We start from the raw sequence: 16,228 nt of genomic DNA on the forward strand, positions 1-16,228 counted from the left end.
TTCATATTAATTATTACTAACAGATGAATGCCTAACGATGGTAATATCGATATTTGATATTAATTATGCTTCACATCAATTAATGACGCGTGGAAAAACCGTGGCAAATGGAGAAATTCAGTCAAAAGTGATTTTCAGATATTTCACACGTGAAACGTAAGACATCACCTGCGAAACCAGCAGTTTCACACGTGATGTTACATTTGAAACCCAAACTTAAAAGCTGCAGCTACACACAGGCACACGTGGTTTTCGGACATAAACTTTACATGTGCTCTAGTTTATAGCTTTTATAGCTTTTTGTATTTAAATCTTCTTTTTTTTTTCTTCTATTTTTTAATTCTTGTTATTTTTCTTTTCAATTTTTTTGGATGATCTCCCCTCCATGCTCCTTCCTCCTCCCCCTCCTCCCGTCCCGGCTCACCTCCCTCCCCCTCTCCCCCCGTGGGTCGGTCCAGGTCCTCATCAGTCACATCGAAACTGTTTGATTTAGTTTGACTGGACCAGTCTCACTCCCCCTTTGACTTTTTACACACTGCATTGTTCAGGAGAAATGTTTGCATTCACTGATCTATGGACCCTGAACTGCCTCTTTCTCGGACTGTGAAAAGCCCCAGGGAACTTTAAAGCTGTAAAAATGAAACTAAAAGCAAATTGATTTCATAGTAAACTGCAATTTTAAAGTCATAATGTTCGTACAACACATGTAGACATAGTTTTCATGCTAAATATCTTTTTCATTCTCCCGTCAACATGGTCAACTTTATGTTTGCTTAACATCAGCATGTTAGCATTTTAGCATGTTAATGTTAGCATTTAGCTGTAGACGCTCTGACTTGATGTTGTAGAACAAAACGTGTAAAAAGTCAAAGTGGCTTGATGATTTTATCTCTGCTTGGCAAGAAACGTGATCACATGTGGGTGACCTGTCTGTTTTCCATCCGGCTTCTGATTCTCGTAGAGTCTCCTCTGTGTTGTGGAGATATTTGAACAAACGCCAAGTCTTTTTCTCCCCTTATTCAGTCGATGCGTTTGGTGATGAATAGCGTCACAGAGTAGCCACACACAGTGACACAGGAGATTGTACGGCAACACCGAGAGATGTTTTATCCTTAACAGACACATCACACTGGACGTTCAAATGCATCCGTCTCGTCAAAGTCCCGACTTTCTCTATGGGGCGTCCATCGTAACAAACTCCTGCTAAAAACGTCTGCGGCTCGGGATTTAACATCCCGGCCTTCAGTCGCTCCGATGGAAACACGCGGTCCCTGAGCCCCGGCTGATGCATCGCAGCGATGTGTTTCTAACTCAGCGATGTCTGGTGTCGTGCAGGGAGAAGGCCCAGATCATGAAGAAGACCGGGATGAAGCGAGTCCTGCTGCTGGGTTCGGGATACGTCTCCGGACCCGTCGTTGAGTATCTGACCCGCAGTGAGACGACCCAGGTCACCGTGGGTGAGTTTGTCTTCCAGGCTTTGAAAAGTCACGAGCGATGCCTGAGGGTTAAATGCCTCAGGGGGTTTTGGTTGGGCCAACGGTGAGATCTAGACTTAATTCTCCCGTACAGACCGACCAGCTCCTGGTTTGGTGATCTTTGCGCCGCCTTTGAGTCCGATTAGTGTAATTTTACACCAAATCCAGTTAAGTTTAAATGTCATTGTCACAAACTGTGGATTTCTTTACAGCATTAAATAGAATTTGCACAGAGCTTTTGCAGTGAGATCGACTTCGAGGACCGTCACGTCACAGGCAGCGGATTATACATGTACTACATTAACGCTAAGTCTTGTGGCCATGGAGAGCTGAAGTCCTGACGTCACGTCCAGACTGGCCTCTGTTGCTCCAGCCTCTGTAACTCAGTGCAATCCTGGAGTTTACATACTCTAAGACAAGTCGTCTTCCACTACACTACTTGCCATATGTGTTCCTAACTATGTTAAGCAATGATTACTTTGTGAACGGAGAAAAAGCAGCGCAAAGCCTGGCGACGGACCGGCTGGTGTCAGTTCATCCAGGTTAACAGATGGACACAGAAACTAAACCAAAATACTTCACGGCCGAAAGATCATCATTCATTGTCTCGACGAAAGGAGTTCTTGGCTACATGCACCTCAACAAATTCTCTTGCATTTGTGTTTTCTTCCTCCTCTCTCTCTCTCTCTCTCTCTCTCCCTCCCTCTGATGAGCTCATGATACAAGACCCAGGTTCCTGATACTCAGCAACCAATCGATAAGACAGCTACAACCATGTGACTATGACAGCAGAGATGGGCATTGTTTCGAATTTTTTTTTACTCTAACGTTAACGTTATGATGCCCGAGTTTCGCTACTGGTACCAAAACAATATCCTTTTCAAAACCTCCAAATAGACGTATTTGCTACAAAACCCTTTCTTAGTGTAACAAAAGAAGCCAGAGTCGTCAAATGTTCAAGAACTATCAGGTCCAAGAAAGAGAAGTCAAGAGGACTATGGATCCGACCAGACATTTGATGGCAGATACTTGACAGTTTTTTCATAATCTGCATATGTCTGTAAAAACAGTCAGATTTTTATTATTTAAAGATATGACGCACTGCTGCTTATGTTTTATCGTATGTATCAGCAACCTGTCGAGCCAGTCCTAAAGCGTTTCTAGTAACCTGCACAGGCCTGATCTCCCAGTCACTTTGTTTTCCTGTTACGTTGGTGTTTGTGTTTTTGCGTTTGCGTTTGTGCTCAGCGTCGGCGCTGCTGAAGCAGGCGGAGGAGCTGGCGAACAAATATCCCAACACCATCCCCATCATGCTGGACGCCAGCAGCCAGGAGGGACACCTGGACTCGCTGGTCAAAGATCACGACTTGGTCATCAGGTACAGCCGAGATATTTTGTTACATAGAAAACGCACAAACTGTTAAACATGTGGAGGGATGGATGGGAAAAGTAACTAACTGAATACTGTCACACTAGATGAATGGAAGGAGTTCCCTTTATTTGATTAATGGACCCATGTTTTTTGGCAGTTTTTTTTTTTAGTTGGTCCCACCACCAAAAGGAGGCGGAGCCTGACGAAAGGGCTTCTGAGCGACCTGCAGTTTTTGAGCTAAAGTTTTAGACGGCCAGCATTTTGTGACTGTTTGGTTCACAAAGGAACAAGGGCAATCGATCTACTGAGGTCGAAATCAGCCCGTACAACCAGCAAAGGCTATTCTTTCCAAAAAAAAGTTTTATTTTACGGGTCCTGTATTTTTCAGCTAATTTCCTGGAAGCTTCCCTCATAATTTTCTAAAACCGAGCTGGTATTTAGCTGTTAATTACTAGGATATTTCAGGAAAGATCTATATATCTATATACGCGATTTGTTGCCGGAGCGGTAAGATAAAGCGTTACCAAAAGTTGTTCAGTAAATTTTAACTGAGGGAGGCCCGGACCCAGTTCCTGAAGCAACCCAATAGGCGCTCCTTGTCCTCCTAGTCCACTTTTCGAATTCATCAGCCGTCTGTCCCGCCCTGATCTGCCCCCTCTGCTCCTCAGCATGCTGCCATACTCGTTTCACCCGCTCATCGCCAAACACTGCATCAAGAGGAAGGTGAACATGGTGACGGCCAGCTACCTGAGTCCTGCCATGAAGGAGCTGCAGAGCAGGTGACGACCATCCACACGACAGACAAAGCATTCATATCAGCAGGAATAGCATTGTATGTACAGTCACAACATGTATTCAGTAGTAATTTAGAAAAAGTAATCAGAAACATTTTACCTTTGCTGCAGTTTACCTATAATTTGATATCATTTCTTCTAATCTCTTCTATGGATCGCAGACATAAAAAATCCAAAGGATAACATGTTAAAAGTGAAAATACTTAAAAAAAAAATATCTTGAAATCCAAAATTACACCAACACAAATTAAATAAAAAAATCCCCCCCATCAAAACGCCGAAGTGCAACAAGAACAATGTAATAGCTGAAGTAAAAATGTCAAAAAAAAATTCAGTTTCTTTATAAATCATTTTTATTTTAAAATAAAAAAGCCCTTTGTATTTTTTTTTTTTTAACTGCCTGTTAATAGAAAAAATGTAATTAACAAATAAAGTCTTTATGTATTAATCAACTGAGTACATGGGTATACACTGTTAACAAAAAAGCAAAAGTAAAAAAATTAATTCTTTAAGCTAAATGTAAATATGTAAACTTTACACCTGCAAAAAAGTTAATGAAATGTTAAATTTATAAAAGAATTTATAAAATTATACATTTAAAAATATAAAACAAAAGAGGAATATAGAATAAATGAAAAAATAAAACATCTAACACAAAATGCAATTTCATTGCCTTACATCAAGGAATCTGTGTGTGTGTGTGTGTGTCAGTGCGGAGGAGGCGGGCATCACCATAGTGAATGAGATGGGACTGGACCCGGGTATCGACCACATGCTGGCCATGGAGTGTATCGACCAGGCCAAAGTCGACGGCTGCACTGTGAGTCAGCACACACTCTGACTCAGCGTGGGTGGTAATGATTGTCTGAACACGTGTGGGCAGGGGCTTGCCGGCAGTCGTATCGATCCATCAAACAGACTGACCGAGCGTGACTCCAAATGTCCCCAACTGCTGGTTTTCACACGGACTTTCATCCAGAAAACAGACGACGTCACACAGTCAGACATGAGGTGATGTGGTGTGAGGTTTTTTTTTTTTTTTTGGGATTTCTTCCTGAGACAGAAAACAACCTGGAAAAGACCTGAGAACATTTCAACCTGTTTCTCCAGAGCGGTTAAGACTTGATTTTGTTCAGGTTCTGCACAGACCCAAGTCAAGCCAAAGTCAGAATGGCGATGATGGTTTTGATTATCGATTATTGGTTTTGAGTACGCCTGTGAGGTGATTCAGTAGTACAGCTTCCTGCCCACAGAGTCATTACTGACCACATGCCACGTTTGAAGAGAGGCTCATTTTAACGTCGCCTTGCAGCAGGTGTCAGATTTCAAAAATCAACACAATGTGGAATTTCGTATATAGTCACTGACCATAGTGTTTCCCGCCAGAGTGCACTAGTGTTTAGAACTGAGAATATTAATAACTGTGCCGTTCAGGTGGAGTCCTACACCTCCTTCTGCGGTGGTCTTCCTGCTCCTGAATGTTCAGACAATCCCCTTCGCTACAAGTTCAGCTGGAGTCCGTACGGTGTCCTCCTCAACACCATCAGCCCCGCCATCTTCCTCAAAGACAACCAGGTACACAGGCCCCAAAGGCCCATAGATTCATAAATATGCATTTTTGTTCCCTTAATAAATCGAGAAGAACGAAACTGAGTCTGTGTGTGCCTGCGTCTTCTCCAGGCGGTGAGCATCCCGTCCGGCGGGTCTCTGATGGACTCCACCGCGCCGATGGATTTCCTTCCCGGTTTCAACCTGGAGGGATTTCCCAACCGCGACAGCACCAAGTACGCCGAGCCCTATGGCATCCAGACAGCGCACACGCTGATCAGAGGAACGCTGCGCTTCAAGGTACAACGCGCGCAGACCACGCAAACGTCCGCCAGCAGCTGACGGCGGTGACACAGGCCTGACTGACTGGGCATTGCGGACCATTTCTGATGTCGGTATCGGTTCATTGTCAGAAATCTCAGCTTTGCTTACGTGACCTGTTTGTTGTCTGTGATTCATCGGTTTTTCTGTCTTGCCTATAAAATGTCAGACCGTAGTGAGAGTTGTCTGACCAAGAGTGGGAACCCAAGGATGTGCAGTTGAAACAGGGAAAAGCGGCATTTCGGCATCGCTGAGACACAGAAACTCTGTAATGTTCAGTATCCGGGAATCAGTCACCAAACTTTCCTGTCAAATTGTTTCAGTAGAAATCGGGTACAGTGCGAAGAGGCAACTTGTCTTTCGCGTGTCTTTCCTGATTTGAAAGGGGAGAAAAAGAAATAGCGTTCAGTCCTATCTACACAATATGCAAATACATAATCCAAGACGTGGGTTCACATCATCGTCGTTATCATGTCATCAACTCTCGTGACACCAGCGTCTCTTTATGTTCAAGGAATCGTCCCCTGTTCCACAAACCTCATTTCTCAGACGTTGCCTATACCTTCTTTTCAAAGTTGACTTTTTGTTTAGTTTTTTTAACCAGGATTTCTTGTCATAACAAAATTAACACTGCCTGCATAAACTTTTTCTTGTGTTCATTGCGATTCAGCTGAGCTCTTGTTTTGTCCGACAGGGCTTCTCCAAGGCCATGAGTGGTTTTGTCAAACTGGGTCTGATTAACAGCGAGCCCTGTCCCATCCTGCAGCCCACTTCATCTCCTGTTTCCTGGGTGAGAATCTCCGCTGAGGATCCTTTCAGTGTTAAATAGGGATCATGAAAACATTCAGACGCATTGTTGAGAGGCTGCTGAGCTGTGCCTCCCACTTCGTTCTCCAGTCATTCAGTTTTATAAAATGAGCTGTTTTGCAGCTCTTCCACTTGAAGCGTCTGACTGTGGATGTGGGTTTGCTGAAGAGTCTATTGCTGTCAATAGCTGCTTGTCAACATCAAGGCTGCAGTGAGTCGAGGCTTTGAGATGTCGCCAAGAGTTAACAACAGATTTCATTTTTTCGTCTTTTATCCTTTTGAGATAAACGATGACAAACGCAAAAGGAAGAGAAACACAGAGCTACATGTTCAGAAATCAAAAGAAGATAAGCAATTTTAAGTCCGGTCCCTCATCTTTCTGAAAACACTCAATCAAATCCATATTTTTTTAATCTGTAAAGAGGATACAAAGAGAAATTGATAAATAGTGGCCCACCTGCAAAATTTACCCCCGGAGTCCCTTAAAAAGTTCATGTAGCCATTTCTAAAAGTGTCTAATCTGCATATGTAAAAAGAAGAGTAAGACATAGTTAAGGAGATGAAGGTAAGACCCAGTGTAGCAGCTAAAGAGGAGCTAGAAGACAGGCTAAGGGCTAAAGAGGAGCTAGAAGAAAGACTAGGAGCTAAAGAAGAGCTTTAGGAGACAGAATAGGTGCTAAATAGGGACTTTAGGAGACAGGCTAGGGGCTAAAGAGGAGCTAGGAGACAGGCTAGGGGCTAAAGAGGAGCTTTAGGAGACAGAATAGGTGCTAAATAGGGACTTTAGGAGACAGGCTAGGGGCTAAAGAAGAGCTTTAGGAGACAGAACAGGTGCTAAATAGGGACTTTAGGAGACAGAATAGGAGCTAAATAGGGACTTTAGGAGACAGGCTAGGGGCTAAATAGGGACTTTAGGAGACAGGCTAGGGGCTAAAGAGGAGCTAGGAGACAGGCTAGGGGCTAAAGAGGAGCTAGGAGACAGGCTAGGAGCTAAAGAGGAGCTTTAGGAGACAGAATAGGTGCTAAATAGGGACTTTAGGAGACAGGCTAGGGGCTAAATAGGGACTTTAGGAGACAGGCTAGGGGCTAAAGAGGAGCTAGGAGACAGGCTAGGGGCTAAAGAGGAGCTGGGAGACAGGCTAGGGGCTAAAGAGGGACTTTAGGAGACAGGCTAGGGGCTAAAGAGGGACTTAGGAGACAGGCTAGGGGCTAAAGAGGAGCTAGGAGACAGACTAGGAGTTTTAAAGTGTTTGGATGTGATCGTCCCAGAAGTATGGAGGACCTAAAAATAGAATCTGATCTGTTCTCTCCTGTCTACAGAAAGCGCTCCTCTGTAAGCAGATGGGATTACCGTCCTCTGTTTCCCATGATGCCTTTGAAGAAGCCGTATACAAACGCATAGAAAACGACGACTTCAGGATGGACACCCTGAGATGGTGAGAGACCAAGGACAGCTGTCAGCGCTCTCGCTGGCTGCCCGTATTTATCGAACATGCCTCCGGCGGGCACGTGGGGAGCAAAGGGGTTTCTGTCAGACCTTGTGTTTTGATGCTGAACCTTTTTAGTGGGGACATCAGGGTCACACCTGGTAACACTGGGAGAGTGTCATTTAAATTCATTTTCTCATGCTAACACATCCCACCCACCCGACCTGAGGAAAAACAAACATCTCCACACCTGCCTTTGGACAGTCGTCAGCATTTGCGAGAGCAAAATGCACCAAGTTCTTTCAGCAAAAAATAAAGGTTACTTTGATTACTTACAGTCCGATATTTATAATTAAACCAATATAATAATCTGATCCATTTAAACGTGTGATTTAAAGGTTGTTTAACTGCATCAAATCCTGTGAAATCCACTCGAGGCAAAAACTGAAACGGCAGCTTCAGCAGGAGCTTAACGCTTTTTTTTTTCCCGCCATCATTATTGGATTTATCAACTGCCTCATTTAGTTCCGTGGAATAACAAACTGAAGACGTTGGCCCAAAATAGATCTAGTTTTTAATTACACATAACAGCACAGGGAAAAATCCAAAAAGCCTTGGCTATCTCATCGGCTAGCTTTACCCCCGTACAGTCCCAGAGATTAGTTTTGAAGTTACTGCAGATTTTACATGCTGTTTTCACAGAAACGATAGCCTACCTTTCTCTGACATGGTTTTTTTTTTCTTTTTTTAAATGCGAAACAGACGCCAAAAAGTCAGTTACTGGTCTTAATTCAGTTTTGGCCTTGTGTTTAGGTATTTAAGGGCCAGAACATGGTAGGGTGTCTCTGTCCCTACAGCACTTCTTCTATACCCTTTTCTACAGAACAGCTAGTCACCTGGAGCTATGACACAGTCCAAATCCCACGACTAGTTCTTTAGATGTCCATTTGTCCTTGCAGCTCGGCTCTGAGCAGAGGAGGCAGATGTAACGTCTGCTGCTCTTCAGATCTACTCTCAGTGCTCAGGGGGGGCAAGGCCGAGGCTGCTCCTCTTCTCCACACTTTTCACTTCCCTCCTCCAGGATGACGCCTTAAGTGGTGTAGCGCGCAAACTCCTTAATTTAAATCAGCTTTTCCAAGGGTGTCTTCAGACCAAGGCTCCGTGCCGTCATTGTTCTGCCGCCGCCGGCGGTGAAGGGAAGAGGGCCGCGCTAGCATTGAAACGTAAATTCCTCCGGCGGTGAAAGTGAACTGTTGGAAACATTCCATCTCTGCCTTTAAAAGGGTATAAAGCCAACGTGCTCACAGCTCAAATTGAATGACTTGTTCATTTATTCAATTCACCAGCAAAGCAGCGACAAAAGCAACTGCTCATCTCTTTAGATTTAGCCAAGGATGTGTGGGCCGCTGCCGCTGCAGCGCTGCCAGGATGTTAAAGCAGAGTAATTTTCTTTTAAAGCTCTTAATACGCCTTTTGTGAAGGTTATTTTATTGTGAGGAAAAGTCTTGTTTTCTTCCTGTCTCTCTGTGTTCAGGTTTGGGATGCTGGGCGACGATTCAGTGCCTCACGCCGACAGTATTCTGGCTGCCCTGGCAAAACATCTGGAAGCCAAACTCTCATTCGGTGAGAAACAAGCTCATTTCATTAAAACAAATCGGAAGAACACAAGAACAAAATATGATCAGGCTATGTGCAGGTCTTGAAAAGTCTTACAAAGCATTGAATTCAGTTTCTTCAAAAAAAGTCCTCAGAGGGTATTAAAAATTTCCCAATTTAAAAAGGTCCTAAATATTTTTTCTTGCCTACCACAGGCAGTAATGTTGGTTAAAAAAATGTTTTTGTATGTGATTTTAGCTTAAAACCGTCTCCAGTCCCACTGACCTTAAAAAAAAAACCATGTGAAAATCATTTCATGTTTTTTAATTGGTTGATCCATCCGTCCATCCATTTTCTGCTGCCTATCCAGGTTGAGTTTAATGATTAATTAATGACATTATTAGATCAAGCGAAGTTCATTTATTTATTATCCATTAATCGCTTGGTCTGTTCAACATCAAAACGTGTTATACACTGCTGGGAAGTTCTGGCAAAAATGTGATATGATTGTCAGAAAATTAATGTACTTGGTAAACAGTTCTACTCCGTGTCATTCATACTGGTTTCCATTGATATTATTCATGTGAAGCAGGTATTAGATTTCATTTCATGTTGTATTACAACGGTCTTAAGAACTCTCAAATTTAATTTATAAGCACAAACCCTTTTTAATACCGGTACATAAACCACCAATGACTTCTCTCCCATGGTCAGTTAAGGGTGAGCGAGACATGATCATCATGAGGAACGACGTGGGGCTTCGCCACCCGACAGGCGAGCTGGAGACCAAACACATCAGCCTGGTGGTGTACGGCGACCCGAACGGTTTCTCTGCCATGGCCAAGACTGTAGGATACCCAGCAGCCATTGCTGCTCGCATGCTCCTTGACGGTCAGTACCATCCCCTCGGGAAGAGTTTTGGTTTCCGCCTCTGAAGCTCTTCTTTCGCAAACTTATACATTGATGATTACAGCCAGTCCAACTAAAGTAATAAGCTGCTGGTTTTGTAAAAATAAATCGTTAATTAAATAGCATACACTCTTTTGAACAGGAAAGTAGACTTTTAACTGAATTCACAAGATGCGTCTCTGTTTCTTCAACCAAAGACGTCAGCCAGAAACAAGAACTGCTTGTCCGGCTGTCTTGTCTTTGGACAGACATGACTTGTATTTCCCAAAATTTGCGAAATACAAGCTGTGGGAGTCTGGGAGTAAGAATTGCTCGCAAATTGCGATTGTGAAACGGGGTCCTGGACAACATGTCTGGTCGCCAAATCTGAAGAATTGAATGTTGACTTCTTACTCAGCATTTGTAAGGCACCATGAATATACAATAAATGTTGCCTTTTGATCTATTCGGATTTCCGTTGTCCCTTTTATAAGCTGCAAGGCAGTATAAAAAACAACAAGATCGCTACAGATCCATGAGATAATAGAAGACATTAAAAGTGTGAATTCCGGAGTATAATGAAGGTGAATCTGCTTAAAAAGCGGTGTTGGAAACCAAGATACACTTAATGATATATTTCATTTAAGTGTGTTTATTGCACATGGAAAAAACATCCAAGGATCCTATTGACCCGAGAAACTAACGTTAGTTTGTCCTGTGGGTCCGAGAAGCTAATGTTGGTTTGTCTGTGAAGCTAACGTTGCTTTGTCCTTTCAGGCTGTGAAGCTAATGTTAGTTTGTCCTGTTGGTCTGAGAACCTAACGTAGGTTGGTCCGAGAAGCTAACTTAGGTCGGTCCGGGAAGCTAACGTAACTTGGTCCGAGAAGCTAAACTTGGTTTGTCTGGGAAGCTAACGTTGGTTTGTCCTGTTGGTCCGAGAACCTAACGTAGGTTGGTCCGAGAAGCTAACGTAGGTTGGTCCGAGAAGCTAACGTAGGTTGGTCTGAGAAGCTAACGTAGGTTGGTCTGGGAAGCTAACGTTGGTTTGTCTGGGAAGCTAACGTTGGTTTGTCTGGGAAGCTAACGTTGGTTTGTCCTTTCAGGCTTTGAAGCTAATGTTAGTTTGTCCTGTTGGTCCGAGAAGCTAACGTAGGTTGGTCCGAGAAGCTAACGTAGGTTGGTCCGAGAAGCTAACGTAGGTTGGTCTGGGAAGCTAAACTTGGTTTGTCTGGGCAGCTAACGTTGGTTTATCCTTTCAGGCAGTGGTCCCTGATGTGTAACCTTCTGCATGTTCTAAAATGAACTGAAACAAGTGCCTGCCTGAAAGTAGAAAAAGGTTTTGGGTGATTTTATGACAAATTCATCCACTGAGCGACAGATATATTGTTGAAGACGTGACATATTGTATCACTGCGCTGTAGTTTGAAACTAAATCTGTGTGTTTCCTCTCTGCAGGTGAAATCAATACAAAGGGCCTGGTGGTTCCGATGACAAAGGAGATCTATGGGCCGGCGCTGGCCCGACTGAAGGAGGAAGGACTGCACATCATGTCCAAGAGCACGCTGGAGGAGTAGAGCTGAGCCTCCAAAGAGAGCCGACTACTCGCTGTAAATCCTATCCAACAACTCAAGCAATAATGTATAAAATCCACATGCTATTAATCTTTTCACTAACTTTATCCAAACGTGATCAGGCAGAATCAGACTCACCTGTCTGCTGGGGGGTCCATAAAATAAACATACTTTTTTTTTTTTTTTTTTTTAAATAAATATGTAAAAGGGAAAGGGGACAAAAAGTTTGAAAGCAGAAAAACCAAAAAGGTAAAATGTTTTCATCCCCAAAAGTTATTTTTATTGTGTTGAATTGAAACTTTACGGCTACTTGGTGATGCTTTGAAACCGTGTTTGTTAGTTTTAGATCTCAAAAGCTTTAATGGATGCTGGTGGTGATAACTCAGTAATCTGAAGTTTAATATTGGCAATCCTGAGTTTGGCTGAATTTGCTCATCTGCGCCAAGATGAAATCAGTTTTTCCACTGGCGTCGGCTGCTTCACAGAAAAGCTCTTTTGTGAAGATGGGTAAAAGGTCGACCGATCGAACGGTGTTCAGGCATTAGAAATTTAAAGCGTTAAAAAGCACGAACGTCACCTCGCTGATCATGTAAAACTATTGTGGAATCAAGGTCTGAATGGAATTTGAAACCACGTGTGCCGGAGACTTTATGGTAGATGCTGACATCCAACGTTTAAAACTACTTCAGCACCGGCCGCAAGTGTTGTCACCTATTTAAATCAATTAATAATTAAAAAATTATGCTTTATCAACCCTTCTGCAATCACAAATAAGCCATGTGTTCCTAAAGTGTTAGTTGGTTAGAAAAATCAACAAAGCTGTTAAACCCTGCCATCTTTTAACAGACCTTTTGTCCCCATCAGCTCCAACGGCAACTGCATTACCACTGATGGCTGTATTAACTTAACATAATAAACCCAGCTCAGTACTGCACCGACCTTCGAACTGTGATAAACCTGAACCAGAGAGACACTTCCTCAGGCACAGTCCCGACTCGGTATTTCGACGGAAATGCTTCATAAATATTAACGGACTTCGCCCACTCCATGTAATATCGGGGCAATGTGCCGTTCGGTGTGAATTCTGCCGAAGCCGAGAGCCGCTGCTCGTGACTATTTTCAGTTGGTTTGTACCAGGGTCGTGAGTTTCAATTTCACTTTTTTATTTTTGTGGTGCTTATACAATCCGTATGGACTTGAATTACCTCCCTCTCTCGACATCTCAAAAATGTATGATGCTAATAGTAAAATATCTCATTTTTTTTAATGCACTCCACATGAACTACAAAAGCTCAAAGCGCTACCATTCGAAGGCCCTGTGTGGAGGATTTGATAAATTTGCGACTCTGGCCCCCACAAAACGACGCTGCGGCAGAGAATGGCTACTTCAGTTTCAGTCGCAGTTTCGTTTTGAAAAATCTGAGTTTTTCAGTATTGAAATTATCTCGGCATATTATCGCTGAAAGAAATATGAGCAATAGAAATGTTTTAGCTACGGAAGGTTATTTATGAACTCGTGATCGGTAACAGCGGCGCTCGGCTTATGTCAAGCTCAGGGGCAGGAGCCTTGACTTGTTCTTCAAGACTGAATCCTGTATTTGTAATGTTCCCCAGGCTGGTGAGTATTTATTGGGTGCCACCTGAGCAATATTTATTTCATTTTATTATTTTTTTGTTTTAAGTGGTGGGAAAAAAACCTCATTTGTACCTGAGATATATTTAAAAAGAAATAATATATCAGTTTGTACTCCGGATGTGTTGTTTAGATGTTGGCCTCCAGAGGGTTTTAAACAGCCGTGTGGTGTTTGATATTTTGGTCGATGTGTCGGTTTGGATCTGAGTGACACAAGAACTTGTTCCCATCAGATTTAAAAAGAGAGAATTCAAATCGAGGTTTTTACAAAGTCAAGTGAAACTATAAATCACATCAACACTAACACATGTGAGTGTTTGTCAACTAGGATTTAATATCAGAGAATATCGATGAGTAGTGGTTTGACTTACCTACTGATAAACCTCCAAAAAATTTTTTGATTTTTTTTTTTGTCTGTAATGTTTGACTTGACATTTATTCTATTCGTGATTACAAAACACACTTTCATTTGTAAAAGCTTGTTTCGATAGCACTTGTTTGCACTGTAAAAATGTAAAAATAAATGGTTACAATAATAAAAATCAATCTGTTCTTCTTCTTTCATCATTTAAAGACAGAACATAACGTTATTAATTGGTAAATGTAATAATCTTTGCATTATTTTTATTCACAAGTTTATTAGTGCATCACTTCAATGCAAATGCAGTTGTTTCATCCATTTTACGGTCTTTTATTAGCCTTTTGGCACATTACAGCCTTTTTTATTTCTCTAATGAAATGTCCTTTCTGTCGCTCATTAAATAATTTCATTCAGCTCCCCCGTATCCGTGTCGAGGCAGTAGTCTCGGAGAGGATATGCGTTTCGTACCAGTACAGGGAAGGAGGAGCGTCTTTTTTTTTTTTTTTAGGACGATGTTCGGATGAACGGAACCACTGAGCTGAACGGAGCCACAAAAAGTCTTCACTGACTTTCTGCACAACTCTGCAGCTCCAGTTGATTGCTCCGCTCTGATTTTTTATTTTTTATTTTTATTTTTTGTCCTTTTCAGTATCAGCTCAAATGAAGAAATGTTGACACGACCGGTGGAATCCTGCATTATTACCAGGCTGCAACCGGACGATAATTTGTCGTCTTTGATTGATCTGTCGATTTATTTCTTTGATTAACCGATCAGTCATTTATAATATAAAGTGTTCGAACGTACTGAGGCCAGGGCGACATCTTCAAATGTCAGCCTGTTGATCAGAAATAAATCGACCCAAAGGCGATTCTTTTGCCGTCTTGGACCTCTAGAGTACCGTCTTTGTGTTTCCCCCAGGAAAAAAAGGCCTATTCCCCCTCAAATGCCGATATTGCTGTTCTTCGATGGCAGAGCACCCAGCTGAATTTCGGCTAGCCAACTTTTGCTAATCCAACCATGTTTGTCGAGTAGCATTTTTTTAGTTTTATTTGTTTAAATGTACCTGGAATATACAACAAATGAGTTCTGGTAAAGGCAGTCGATGAGTACAGTGCATGAGGTTTTCACACTGATATTTTACATACAAAATATATGAATACTTTATGTAACATGATGTATTGTTATAGGTTGTTATAAACTACCCGACAGAGTATAAAGTAGTTACCATCAGCTTTACCTCGACCAACTACATTAAAATGCTGCTTACGTCTTAGTGAATGTATATGTAATATACTTTGTAAGTCGAGTACATTTTGCTGATAAAACTTCTACGTATGTGCAATTTTACATACAGAACTTTCACTTGTAATCGAGTTGTATTGCAGAATTTACCCGAGTTAAAGATCTGAATCCTTCATCCATGACAGTGTCTTTTTAAACGCTGACTTTCGGGTTTAAGCCGTAGTCAAAGACGGTGTCACCCAGGCCCTGGACTCTGTAAACAGGCAGCAGTTAAAAACGTGTAAGCCCCTGATGTCGTCGGGGTCTCCGGCTCAGCTCCTCCGAAGAAAAAGCAACAACCGGCCCTTTCGCTTCCACTCAATTTGGAGGCAGCCATGCAAACTAGGCCACCGAGCAGGGGATAATTGGGCATGTAATTATGAAAAGTCAAAAATGCAAATGAACGTGTGGATACGGCGGCCGGTCAAGATGACGTCTGGACACTTTGACCTATTTTCTGTCCCGAAAAGACGCGTTTCTTACAGAGTTTTAGCCCGGATTAACACATGGGAAATCAATTGGAATAACTGGTTCAGTGCAGGGATTAAAGCACGACTCCATAAAGGGAAAATATATAATCCACAGGTCGGACAGGGCTCAGTTTTCATCAGACCGTGTCTGAGATGATGACGGTTTCTCAGGTTCTGTGTTTGTTTCATTAACAACTCTCTCTCCTCAGTTTCACAGGGGGTGTTTGCTCCATCTTTTGTCTGGACGTTGTGACCTCCGACCTCCTCGCTGTTGGTCGTCTGTGAGGCTGGCGATCGAGGAGCTGAGACTCATTCTGCTACTGTAAGTCACTTTGCATCAATACATCAGCCAAACCCCCAAAATGTAAATGTAACCCGCTTTCTCTGCAGCGTTTGATCGGCTCTTCATCCTCCTGTGGGAATCACTTCAACATTGTGTTTTTTAATCCCTGAAATCTGAAGTACAAAGACGATCATTAAGCTGTAAAGTAGCTTGACGTGAAATATCTCATCAACTTCCAGCTAAATTATTATGAAATTTGCCGTGGATATTCACGGTCTCCAGAGAACGAACCTTAATACTCCTGACAGGTCTCTGACATCTCCTCTAGCGCCAGCAGCGGGACAAGATCTTCACTTTTACCCAAGGAAAGTCAGAATCCAGCGGTTAAATTTGAACAAAT

At 42.5% G+C, this 16,228-nt stretch overlaps 1 protein-coding gene across 4 annotated transcripts in view; it reads left to right on the forward strand.

Annotated features, from left to right (window-relative positions):
• Positions 1–12,869, forward strand: part of aass (aminoadipate-semialdehyde synthase) — a 32,319-nt gene extending 19,450 nt beyond the window's left edge. For 2 of the 4 annotated variants that reach the window (XM_040133509.1, XM_040133511.1), the window contains exons 15-25: positions 1,336–1,457; positions 2,724–2,853; positions 3,516–3,626; positions 4,353–4,461; positions 5,076–5,216; positions 5,322–5,489; positions 6,205–6,300; positions 7,638–7,753; positions 9,279–9,367; positions 10,055–10,231; positions 11,684–12,869. In XM_040133509.1, the coding sequence (XP_039989443.1) occupies positions 1,336–1,457; positions 2,724–2,853; positions 3,516–3,626; positions 4,353–4,461; positions 5,076–5,216; positions 5,322–5,489; positions 6,205–6,300; positions 7,638–7,753; positions 9,279–9,367; positions 10,055–10,231; positions 11,684–11,802 (1,378 nt within the window). In that variant the 3' untranslated portion in view covers positions 11,803–12,869. The remainder of the gene's footprint in view (positions 1–1,335; positions 1,458–2,723; positions 2,854–3,515; positions 3,627–4,352; positions 4,462–5,075; positions 5,217–5,321; positions 5,490–6,204; positions 6,301–7,637; positions 7,754–9,278; positions 9,368–10,054; positions 10,232–11,683) is intronic. The other 2 variants (XM_040133512.1, XM_040133513.1) reach the window with 2 other exon arrangements.
• The last annotated feature ends 3,359 nt before the right edge of the window (positions 12,870–16,228 follow it).

Source organism: Xiphias gladius, chromosome 8 (genome assembly GCF_016859285.1).
Source record: "Xiphias gladius isolate SHS-SW01 ecotype Sanya breed wild chromosome 8, ASM1685928v1, whole genome shotgun sequence".
In the NCBI taxonomy this organism is placed as follows: domain Eukaryota; kingdom Metazoa; phylum Chordata; class Actinopteri; order Istiophoriformes; family Xiphiidae; genus Xiphias; species Xiphias gladius.